Below are 12374 nucleotides of genomic sequence, written 5' to 3' on the forward strand. Positions count from 1 at the left end.
GTCTCGACTCGACCCAACACCACCAATAAACGATGCAAAAACTATACAATTGTACATTAAAATGTTTTGTAGTTGTTTCTTATGGAGCAGATAGGCTCAACTTGCCCAATGCCCCCGGTCTATTTACTCCATTTTTTCTTCTTTGAAAACACCAAGATAGTTAATTTATGACGAAATCTGCCTAAGCTGTTAATCTGCTTTTATACCGAACGAAATGACCAACCAGCATCAGAAAAAACAATTGACTTGCATGCATTTCGTTTTTTTGTGACGATCGTTTTTGCGATCAGGCCAAAAATTCACTTTGAGTTGTGAAAAACACTTTTTCTATAAACAGCGGAGTTATTTTACAGCCACTTTGTCCATTTCTTTTGTCTGGCACATTCATGTAAAGATCAAATCTATAATCTTACATAAAAATAAAAATGTTTTTTCAAAAAATAAGGGTGGTTCAACCCACTGGCTCAACTTACCCCACTCCCCGATAATTTCTTTGTTTGTGTGTTTAATTTGAAGAAATACATGTGTAAACAGGAGCAACAAACCAACAGTAAAGGCACAGACGGTTTAAAATGCTGTAGTTATTGCATTTTATGAAGACCTTTTGATTATAAATCATGAAACAATCCTTTGGTTTGATCTGTAGGTCCAGTACTTTTCCGTACACATTTAATATACCGCTCATGATTACATGGACCATGTGGATGGATTTTAGTTAAATTTGCAGGAGTAGCCTGTGTTTAGTTAGAACAAAATTCACAAAAAATGGTAAGCAAATAAAAAAAGGTAAGCTCTCAGGTGTTAGAAAGAATTATTCGCTCATTTCAATCAAACTAGTGATGCAGCTTCATTATTACGAAGAATGTTGGCAGTTGGTGAATGTGCAATTAAGTCAATAAAGTCCTTTTATATAAACATAAGTTGGCCATTGATTTTCAATACAAACTGTAATGCACTGACCAAATACTTAAATCTACTATACAATTCCACTAAATCCACAAAGAAATAAACGTCCTTATTTTAAATAATTTCAAGATCTAACGTGGAGACGGGCGGAGGTCAGAACATCTTGCACTGACTGATACTGAACATGCGTCTGTGTTCTCTCTTCTTGGCTTTGTTCACAGCGGTTCGGACAGCACACTCAAAAACCTGCTGCACACCACGGTTACTGAGAGAGGAGCACTCCAGGTACCCTTTGGCGTGGATCTCATGAGCCACCTGCTTGCCCTGAGTGGGCATCACGCAGTTCCCTCGGTGCGCACCCATCTCTCGCAGGTCAGTCTGAGTGGCGACCACCAGCACGGGCACCTTGGGTAAGTGCTCCCTCACCTCTGATATCCACTTGTGTTGCACACTGGCCAGAGAGTTTGGATTGGCCACAGAGTAGCAGATCAGAACTACATCGGCCTGCTGATATGACCTGGGTCGAAATTGTCTTAAGTTGTCATTCCCTGCTGTGTCCCAAAGCCCCAGGCTGATCTGCACTCCATCCATGAACACTTCCACGCCGGTGTTCTCAAAGACCGTCGGCTTGTAGCACTCAGGGAAAGTCTCTGAAGTGAAGCGAACCAACAGGGCTGTTTTACCCACTGCTGTGTCCCCAACCAAGACACACTTCACCGACATCTCCGCCATTGTTCGCTGTGTCGTTTCTGACTTGTTGAAAAATGGCTCCAGCTGGCTGATGCTTTTGGACAGTGTAGACTGTCTGGTGCTAATGATTTATCATGTGAAGGTCTAAAAATGCTTCAAATTATCTGGCACTTGACACTGGTAGGCCGATAGTCTGTGCCCATCTCACATCCGCTTTGTCGTCAAATACAAGATCTCAGTCTTAATTCTACTTGAGTCCGTTTCACACGGCATCTTGTTCTCGAAGAGGAAGATCCACTAAAACACAATAGAAATGACAGTTACAAATCAACCTCAAATACAACTTCCTTGTGTGTTTTTTTAGCCATTTTTACACTTCAACAGTAACTACTCTTCAAATCATTTCTGATGTGTGTAACCAGATTAATAAATGTGTGGCTTTTAGAAATAAAAGATTCCACTTTTTGATTGACACAATGTTCTAAATCTATTAATGAGGAAACACACTTTTTTTTTCAAATAGTTGTCTCCCATTTGGCAAACCGAGTTACATTTTGCCACAACTTATTGCATATTACACAGCACTCTGTAGGGAAGAACACAAACATAATTTCTTTCAAAACTTACTTAAATCATCAACATTTGTGTGAAAGTCAGTGGCACATTTTTCCCTCCCCACTCGAAGATTTAGCACAAAGAGAAACTTACTTTTGGGTCTTGAAGGATTGAAGGGATCTGCTGCGTCTGTTGACCTCGATGTTAGAGATGTAATTTACAGTAAGTGTTTGAATGCCGATCTAATGTCTTTTTAACATAATACAGATTCAGTGGTTGCATAGATGATTATAAGTCTGAATAACTGTAACAAAACCTCAACATGACGATAGGAAGCAAAGCTAGAGGCTGTGAGCATCCGCTTTACGACAGGTTTGACTCGATTGCGCCTCCCACACAGCAGCTGCCTCACTTTGAGCTCTCACATGTCACTCACAAATTCACACTGAGGCACAGAGCGTCAGGGAAATGGCCACCTGCAGCCTGATGTAATGTATGCAGTAGTATATGATCAAGAGGTTTTCAGCAAATACTAAATATACTGCTCCTTAAATGAATTCTAAACAATTACTTTCCATTTAATTACTAAAGTGCATTGAGCAGCCTTGCGTAATTGTGCTCTACATATAAACTTGCCTTGCTGCAGGGTTTATACTGGCAGAAGCAACTCTAATGGAGTGCTTTTTAATGCCCAAATACTAGATTTTAATGCCACACATGCGGGAAATGAAAAGTGTTTAATTTCAGCCAAAACTGCAGCTGAATGTTTTAGACCTTAATTTTGGTATTTTCGTTTACTTGTACAGTAAAAACAGCTGAACAATGTCATAATCGTCCAATAAATTTAGATGCCAGTTTGAATCCAATTCAATGCTTTTTAATGACATTTAAGGCCCTGATTTTTTTCTTTGCACAATTCATTTAATGACTTTTAATGCCCTGTGGAAACTGACAATACACACTAAAAACAAAAGCAAAATACACATTTATTTCATAGTAAATGTTTACATGCAGCAGATAAAATCATACAAAAATATCATATTTCTGTTGTAATCACAAGTTGTGTATACTATAAACTGTATACACTATAAAATTTCACAGCTTAGTCTTTAAAACCTCCTGAGAAATTCACATGGCATATTTTGACAATTATAAAACAAAATGTATAATTAACTGGCCTCAGAGTAAAAACCTTTTTTTAGTGAATGGTTGTAAACTTACATCAAAATCTGGGATTCTTAAGGTAAATAGTTACAACCATGTCTTCGGTGACTACATGACGCAGTACACAACCAACAGCAGTCGATCTCATAGGCTGTTAAGTTGACATAATTGACTAAAAGTTGGTTAAAATCCAAATACTCAAAACAAGGCATAGTGTAGTTTATACCCAAATCCAAAACTGTATGCAAAGATTAAATACACCATAAAACCAATTTAAACACTACAGTCATAAATCTGTGTGTAATGTCCCGCTTAAAACCACCTTTTCATAGCTGCAGCTTTTTGGGCTTTGCATTCATATTCTTAGCTGCAGGATTGTGTATCAAAGAAACCAGGTTCAGTTTATTTCAAAGAGACCAACACAAGGCCTGGTTTGGGCTCCGTAAACCTGGGAGATAAAAAAGCGAGATGAGAAGCGGGTGATGGCAGACAAGTGCATGTGCGTAAGTGTGTATGTTGTCTTCGTACCTGTAGTGTTTGTTGGTGAGGTAGTCTAGAACGGCGGGACGGATGCGGGCCACTCCCCCCTGGCTGTGGTTCCCCCTTCCTGTGATGACAGAGAGCTGAGGGCGACAAAGGCCCCTCTCACATTCTACATCGGATAAAAAGAAAAAAAAAAAAAGAAAATACACATACACTTCAGTTAGGGGTATTGGATTGTGCAATACTTTTGTTGCGCAATGTCACTGCTAAAAACATCATAACATTTTAGTACATGTAAAAATGGTGAATTAGTAACATTAATTTCAAAAGCCTTCAATATTCATTATTATTTTTGACCAATTGATCAATGCCTAATTTGTGTGTTGATTCAAAATGACATATGTAAAACTAAAAATATTGTCCTGCACAATAGTGCCCCTAAAATTACACCTATTAGGTTTTTAAAATACACACATGACAGACATATGTAACGGTATGAATAACATATTTTAAAGCAGAACTAAGTAACTCATGCACCTACAGGCCATTGGATGATTTTTTTTACTCATTAATTGTCTGTGAGAGTAAATACTACGCTGACAGAAAAGACAAAGGGAGAGAGGGATATTGTACATCCAATTACACAATGGAGATTTTTTTCACTCAAACTTGGCTGTAAATACTGTTTAAGTGGTGCTAGCCCACAGTTAGCTTTGCCCATTAGCCTGTTAGCTTCTTCTTCGTGATTCCATTAGTGTGCATTGGTGGCTCTGACCCGGAGGCAGGGGAGTTGCAAAGGTGGTTTTCTGGCCAGAGACACCAGGGGGGAGATGAAAGACCCCCCAATCATCCCATTAACACTTGTATTACCCCCAGAGGAACTACGAAAAGGATTTATTACGCTAAACACGTTACTTAGTGCTGCTTTAAATGAAGACCTGTCGAGTTTTTAGTTGTTTACCTGTGGTTTTCGTGTCTAAAACATGTTCCAGATGCTCCAAGGCTTCATCAACATGAAGCCCATGAAGGTCCAGGATGTTACGTGGCAATAAGGAGGAATTTACCCTCTGAAAGATCTGAACGGCTGCTCTGTGATTAGCCTCACGCATTCTTTGACCATGCAAGTGACCCTGCAAATATGAATCAGTTAGATAAAGGCAAACAATTATATGATTAAAATGTCATTGTATAGAATTTCGGGATCTTAAGCACACTTTAAAAGCTCTGATGTGTTGATTTAAGATTAGCAAAAAATAACAACATGTGTACATTGTTAGCAAGTTCACCCTAAAACGGTGAATTTTAATTGTACCATTCAATTAACATTTGAACCCCAACTCTACACAATATAGGATCAAATGAAATCAAATTGAATGTTACAATAAAAAGGTATTGTAGTGCTATAGACTCTAAAGTTGAGAATCTAATCCCGAACTCAACTGTCCGGTTCTGTCTCTAACCTGTTGAGCATAAAATGATGCCACTTCCTTGTGCCCTTGTTTGTAGGCCTCTGCAGCCTTGGCAAAACTCTCCAGCTGTCGTCTTCTCTGCAGGTTGGCTTCAGCTCTGAAGTCCTGGTACTCTGGGTCCTCTGTGTCCTGATAATTAGGCATGTCTGGTTCCATTGCCTTCTGAAAGAACTTAAAAATGTTAGTGTCAGTTTAACCTTGCTTGTTCATAACACAAACACTGTATGGGCTTAAAAAAAAAACAGCTTTAAAACTTTCTTGAATTAAATTTGTACAACAGCACAAGTAATGTTAGTTTGCTACTGTTCAATCCGATACCATAGTAACGGTAAACAAATGAGCTGCTGCTGCGAGTGGGAGAACGCAGCAGAAATAACAAATGCCCATCTGTGAGGGTACCCAAATTAACTAACTTAACTGTATGGTATAACACATAAATCTGCAACCTTTTGGATCTAACAATAGAAAACAATAAACAGTTAAGAGCTACAGCCAATTATCAGTATAGTGTACGCAAAAAACAGATTCATTAAAGCTTTATCAACAATCGCATTTTCCATCGTTTAATCCTAACATAATGTGTGTGGCCGTTCTGCAGATTGTACCATATCCCTGTCCTTGCTGGCTGCTCTTGGGTGGACAATTCGAGGAGCTTCAGGTGCAACAACTGTCTTGACGGGCCCCTCTTCCAGCAGGGAGTGAAGGAACAACTGGGTTTGAGTCAAGGAGTAACTGTAACAGTAGAAAAACAAATACTTTAATAATTCAATTGAAGTGGAATTCACACTTAATATGCCATGAATACAATGATATGATTTATAGCCTCACTTGTGATCTCTGAAGATGTCCTGAAGGAAATGCCTATCAATCATGGGAAAGAGAGCAAATAGCTGGTCCTCTTTTAGTAGAGTGGCCCCATCTCGCTTATCCAAGTCAGCTCGACTTTGTCTAACCTTAATATTAATATTTATTTATTTTATTAATATTTAACAATTATTATTAGATTTTAATAAAATACAATGATTTGCTTTACCTTCTCTCTGTTCTGTTGTAAAGCCTGCTCCTCTTGAATTATATTTCTCAGAGACACATGTGGCTGTGACACATTCCAATGGTCCATAAGTGGCAGATCTGGATGATTGTCCAGATGTGAAGTGCCACCTGAGCTCATCTGGAAACGTCCTGGACTGTATCCTGCCACAGTCTGTTGTGACCTATCCCGAAGGGAACCACCTGACAACATAATTTAACATAAAGGTACTTTCTCTTTTTACAAGGAAATGGTTTGCTGTAGCACATTTCATTTGTTCATTTTTACAAACTCACTTTCTTGAAGCAGTCGAAAAGAAAGAGCTGCTTGTTTTTGCCTTTCCTGTAAAACAAAGTTGTTATTTTAATTTTTTTTCCGCCTGTACTAACCCTCTCGATTACTTACTTGAACACTTTCTTTCCATTTCTGGTGCAGTAGTTTAGCCAGGTTGAGATCCATCTGAAGTACATAGTCCTCTGGGGAGGCTGTATCTATAAGTTTGGTAAAATACAAATGCATAATTAAGTATTAAAAGTGCTTAGTATTAATACATGTAGTACCCGTATGTCCGTTACCTGGGTCTACTCCAACAGGACCGAACAGTTCAGTCAGCTGAAAACCCAGCTCAGTGGGCAGTTTTAGCTCCACACTCTTAATGTCGAAGAGTTGTTTCTTTTTTTGTTTTTCATTTTTTTTCCTGGCCTTCTCTTCTTCATGTGCTTTTTCTTCTTTTTCCAGTTCTGCCTGTAGCAGCCGGTGTATTTCATTGATACTCCTGATGTCATCAGTTTCTACTCCTATCCCCTCAGCCCTTTCAGCACCTGCCATGCAGTCGCCATAAGCACCTGCTTCAGATTTCTCTCCGTCGCATGGCCGCGTCTCCCCAACTTGAATGTGTGCAGGTGTTCTGTTTTCTCTTATTGGCTGCAAGGTTGCATTATCATTTTCAAGGTTTTTCTCTTGAAGGACAGGGACATCACAGTCGCTGTTTGTGTCGATGTTTATACATGGCTCAGAAGCAATGTTATCTGAATACTCAATTTCCTCCACAAGCACGTCTGGTCTGGAGCCAGTCAACACTTCAGACATAAGTGCATTGATCATAGTGGGGCTTGGCCCGTCACCCTCTGTCTGTTCACCTTCACCTCCTTGCTCCTCTTCACTTTCATCATCTCTAAAAAACCTCTCTCCAGAGTCAAGCAGCAAATTGGTTGTCCACTCAAGATCTTGTTGGCATTTTTCATACAAGTCTTCTAGTGTATCCATCGTAACCCGTTTAAAATGGCGCCTCAGGATATGTAGATTTTCAAGCACATCCTGAGTTGGCCCGAGTTCCCGCTCCTCCACTTGAGTACTTTTCTCATGGACCACAAAGTAAGGAATCTCTTTGCTGTTGGTTAGATCAACTCCAACTGCAACATATGGAACAAATCGTTCTGGGTCGCAACACAGAATACTGAAATCAATGCTGGAATTGGAACATGCATGAAAGCTATTTTCATTGACTCGCCACAGAACGGCAAAGTCTTTCGATTCTGTTTGGGTGAAAGAGCTTGGGTGTGCTTCAGTCTCTTCCTTCCTATTGGTTCCAGTGCAGGGGTTAATGCCTGTTTTGAGTTCAAGACTTGTCCCATCATTCATCTGAACCGCAGCAGAATTTTGAGCAGAATCCACAGATGCTTCAAGACAATTCTGTGTAAAAGTCAGTGCGAGTTTACACTGTTTTCCAGAGCGGCGAGGGTGATTGTGCTTGTGCTCTTGACTTCCTGACATGTCACCTGATTGGCTGCTTTCAGTTTCTCCAGAGTGCTGACACTCGGGGCTCTCACAAACTGGGACACAGCTTGTATTTTCACTCGCCCTAAGGTTCACATAAGGCTCATCTTCTCTACCCAAAGCCAATCCAGCAGCCTCTGAATTTAAAACACTGTCTGGAAGATCTATTGTGATTGCTTCTTGTACAGTCTGCTCTTTATTTTCAGATTGACTCCCTTGTGGTTGATCACTGCTAATATCTAGATCATCTTCTGAACCGGGAGAAATTGAGGACAAAGGGGAAATATCAGGGCATACCGGTATGTCTTCCCCTGTTTTAATTAGATCAAAAAGCTTTTCCAACTCTACCGTGTCAAGGTTTGGTATATCCTTAGTTTTTGTACATTGATCCATTTCTTCCAAGATGTTGCTCATAGCGTTTTCAGGATTGCTGTCATTGTCATGTCGTCGCTCACGTCTCCGCTCCTGTCGTTGGTCTAGTGAGGCTGCAGAGGGCCAGTCTCCTTCGAAGTCAATCTTATTAACTTCAAGCGAGTTGGCTTTCTCTTCAGCTGGCATTTCATCCTGCAGCGATACACTTTTCTCCTCACATTTGCTAGCATCTTCTGAGTTGTTTGCAAGTTCTAAACCACACTTTTTACCAGCTCGTTCCCTTTTCATTCTTTGTCCAATAGACTCAGAAAAGGCCACAGGTATTTCATCAAGGCAATGGTCTTTGTCGATAACAGACTCTACAATACTGTCTGAAGGGATCTCATCTGATTCACCAATCCTTTCCAATTCAGAGTCTAAAACCCCCATGTCCATATCCATATCTGCGTCTTTCAGTTCGTCTGTGCAGGAGTCAGTAGCATTGGTAGCTGAGACATCAGGTAGAGAGGCAGCCACTTCTGTGTGAGGTTGAGATTTTTTCCCACTTGGTTCGATGAAATTACCAGGCACATCAGGCTTCAGGCAATTAACTAACTGTTCCCCGGTTTCAGCTGCAACTTGTTTCCTTTCAGGCATCTGTGAACCCAAAATGGCTTTGACACTGACGAAGCGCTCAAATCCACAGAGCATACGTCGGATTCTCTCCGAAGGCACTCCATGCTTTGTGCGTCTGCATACATAGAGACAAACATGGAAAACTATCAGTTACTTCTGTAAAGCACAGTAAAGAACTTTTGTTTCCGTTTGCTACCTCTCCAACTCTCTTGGTTTGTTTTTCCACCAAGTGTCTGGCTCTCTGAACAAAACCTTGTAATGATATTTCAGCGCCTAGGTGAAGATTTATGAAAAACAAAACAAAATAGCAACAACAATAACAGATACACAGATTGTTCTGATATTCAAGAGGTAGTACCTGAACAACGTAGGGCCTCATCTCCCAGCCTTGCAGGTTGGTATTATCGATGATGATGGGGTTAGCTCCTCGTTCAAACGCTAATTTGGCTTTATCATAAAATCATTCAGAGAAAACAAGCAATATTCAATAGTAAAGTAAATTAAATGTCAGCTAAAAAAATCATTCTTAACTTTTTTTTTTTTTTTATCTTCCACTGTTTATCTGGCATTTACCTTGATTGTGATTCCAGCTGTGAGCCTCTCCGAGCACAGCTGGGTCAAAGTGATATTGTCCATTAACAATAAAATAGTCATCAGTGCTTAGAATAACTCCTCCGGGATTATGCTCCAACAGAGCTCTGTGGAGACATGCAGAACAATACATTGTCGAGCATAATGTTTTGGTAACACTGTATAAGAAGAGTATTTGAATCAATAAATGTTTAAATGTTTGAACAGCCGTGTTTCACCACTGTTTTCCGCTCTCATTGTTCGGCGTCAGGGTTCACGCAGACCCCTCCACCAGAGCCTCAGCCAGTGGGGACTGTGTTCTCCCAATATTTAAATTATTTGTATTTAATTGCAGACTGACAATGAACAGTTTTTACAGAGGTCTGAAACAGTGGCTGAAGTCAAGTCAAAGCTGCACACACGGCAACACTGTATCAAATACATATACTAATTATGTGTATTGTTTACCTTTTTAAATATTGTATTGTGTATTGTATTTGTATACTGTATTGTGTTTGCGTTTTGTGAAATGTGTAGCCTCCTATGGACAAGTGTTGCAAATTAGCAGTTTTGCTATAACACAAAAAAACAATGTATCTGGTTTGTCCAATGCAGTTATGTCATGTCTATATCAGAAAAACAAATAATAATAAATAATTCATGCTTAATTTATTCTTTCTGGTGGCACAGTAACACAGCTGTGAGCACTCTCGCCTCACAGTAAGGTACTCCTCACCAAGGTCCTGACTCAACATCTGGAGATGAGTTCCCGGGCACTGATCTCCCACTGCTCCTGAGTCATGGTGGCACAGCGGTTAGCACTCGTGCCTCACAGCTAAAGGACCTGACTTCATGTACTGTTATTATAAAGTGTGTATGATTCATTATAAAGCATATCTTTATTTTCTACAGTAGCATTTGAACATGTTTTGTTTATGTGGTGGATGACCATATAATTGTTAAATATACCTTGCCAAAGTTGATTTGCCTGATCCCGGTGGTCCACGCAGCAAAACCAGGACCTTCCCCTCTAGATGCAGTTTATAGTGACCCAGGGGTTGAGGAGGGGGCAGAGCCCAGGGTGCGGGTATAGGAGGGCATGGCCTCAGCTGTGCCTGGCTGGAAGGCCTATGCCAGGGAACGGTAGGCCTCTGTTCTCTGGGCCAGTTTGAGGCCACAGGTGTAATAAAGGCTGGAACTTGTTTTTCTTGAATTTGGGGATAAAATGCGGGGGCTTTGATGTTCCAGGTCATTGGCAGAGAGCTATCCGTTTTGTCAATTGATGCGCTTGAATTTAAAACTACATCATTTGGATTTGAATTATTTTGTTTTGGGTACCGCTGAAATGCGGAAGGGTGACTGAACATAAAAACATCCGTTGAGGGTATGTTCTTGTCCACAGCTGTTTCTGTTGGGGGATCATCCACAATAGCAACCAGCATCTCATTGTCCTCCAAAGTGCTGAGCTGATCAAGGGGAGATGAAGCACCGGATTGTTGCAAGCTTTGGCGAGGTGGTGACTTTTCAATAGAAATTCCACTGCATTGAGGCTCTACGTTGGATTGAGGACATTCTGCATTGAGTGACTGTACTTCCTGGTCGACTAAAAAGTCCAAATCTTCTGTCATAAAGCTGGTGGGAGATGTGGCCGAGCACTGTAACTGTGTCGATGTGTCTGTTTGGGAGCAGAGTTCTGCAAAGTGATGGGGGGAGAGTAACGCTGCTGCAGTTCTCTCAAAGCCAGACTCAGAGGTCGAAATTGGTTGTGGATCAGTAGCAGCGACAGATAACTCCAAAAGAGAGTCCATTGCGTTCTCCACTAAAGATTATAATAGAGGAGAGAGAAAAAAACACAGTAAAAATGTGAATTTAGTAGTTCATTTGAGAACAGAATGTAATGTAATTCAATATGTATTCATTTAGTAGGAGGCCCTACAAGACAAACAAAACAAATCTTTAGTAGGGACCAGATTCATGTTTGTTATCAAAATGAGAAAGCCATCAAAACTGTTCAGGTTTGAAGAAGCCCCCAAAAAAAAGTTATGAAAAAGGTGAAAAAAATTGAATGATTGACTAAATATGGTGAAATATTAACATGGCACAAGGATCCTCCTAGTATTGACCTTTAGGGAAAGTAAATACAGTATGAAAGCTGAATATAGACTGTAGTGTGTAGTAGCCTATTTATCAAATATATTTTAATGATCAAGTGCTGAGCTGCCGTGTTATGCACTACCTTTGAAGTCACACTCGGACAACACAATGTATATGACTTCTGGGTCCAAGTGCGAAAACATCTCCTTCATGTTTCTTACGATGGCCTCTTTACCAGGCGTTGAGAGTGAGGAGCCTGGAATAAAGTTGCTCGCCGTAGTAGGAGGTAGTCGGTAACTCGTGTGCGCTCCCCCTTCTACGAGTCCGCTGGGGACTCGAGCTGGGCTCTGGCCGCCCTTCTTTTTTCGAGGCATTTTGTCGATAGCTTTCATTAGCTTCGACACGGAACAAACTGTTTACCTTATTTAACACAAACAAATAGTAATACTGGATGCACAAATGATGCTAGATAGATCCACGACATGGCGATTACTGTGTTTGATAAACCTAACCCTTCAACACAAATCCAAACAGTTTCGCCTGGAGTCCACTTGCTGCCAGTTAAACCCGGAAGTTGTGAAGTGACTTCACAGTAAAGGCACGAGACCCACCTTTGCATAATTTTACAGTTAATGATGGCGTGGCCATGA

General features: G+C 40.5%; 2 protein-coding genes across 2 annotated transcripts; both read right to left on the reverse strand.

Moving 5' to 3' along the window:
- Window positions 1-897: 897 nt before the first annotated feature.
- Window positions 898-2690, reverse strand: rhoh (ras homolog family member H). The gene is made up of 2 exons (XM_079553801.1): window positions 2305-2690; window positions 898-1893 (listed from the first exon to the last, which is right to left on the reverse strand). The coding sequence occupies exon 2, from the start codon at window positions 1636-1638 to the stop codon at window positions 1060-1062; it is 579 nt and encodes a 192-aa protein (XP_079409927.1). The 5' UTR covers window positions 1639-1893; window positions 2305-2690; the 3' UTR covers window positions 898-1059.
- Window positions 2691-3177: 487 nt separating this feature from the next.
- On the reverse strand, window positions 3178-12279 carry n4bp2 (NEDD4 binding protein 2). The gene is made up of 15 exons (XM_079554191.1): window positions 11867-12279; window positions 10600-11449; window positions 9634-9758; window positions 9419-9507; window positions 9257-9333; window positions 6873-9175; window positions 6703-6788; window positions 6594-6639; window positions 6301-6500; window positions 6096-6220; window positions 5873-5999; window positions 5259-5429; window positions 4760-4928; window positions 3844-3967; window positions 3178-3763 (listed from the first exon to the last, which is right to left on the reverse strand). Exons 1-15 carry the CDS (start codon window positions 12096-12098, stop codon window positions 3718-3720), a joined length of 4770 nt encoding a protein of 1589 aa, XP_079410317.1. The 5' UTR covers window positions 12099-12279; the 3' UTR covers window positions 3178-3717.
- Window positions 12280-12374: the final 95 nt, after the last annotated feature.

The sequence above is a fragment of the Gobius niger genome (assembly GCF_951799975.1).
Source record: "Gobius niger genome assembly, chromosome: 3".
Classification (NCBI taxonomy): domain Eukaryota; kingdom Metazoa; phylum Chordata; class Actinopteri; order Gobiiformes; family Gobiidae; genus Gobius; species Gobius niger.

Coding starts and splice junctions, on each gene's coding strand:
- rhoh (XM_079553801.1), bottom strand. CDS start 1,638: ATGGCGGAGATGTCGGTGAAGTGTGTCTTGGTTGGGGACACAGCAGTG.
- n4bp2 (XM_079554191.1), bottom strand. CDS start 12,098: ATGCCTCGAAAAAAGAAGGGCGGCCAGAGCCCAGCTCGAGTCCCCAGC. Junction 6,640..6,702: donor AATGGAAAGAAAGTGTTCAA/GTAAGTAATCGA, acceptor TTTGTTTTACAG/GAAAGGCAAAAACAAGCAGC. Junction 6,501..6,593: donor TTTTCGACTGCTTCAAGAAA/GTGAGTTTGTAA, acceptor TTATGTTGTCAG/GTGGTTCCCTTCGGGATAGG.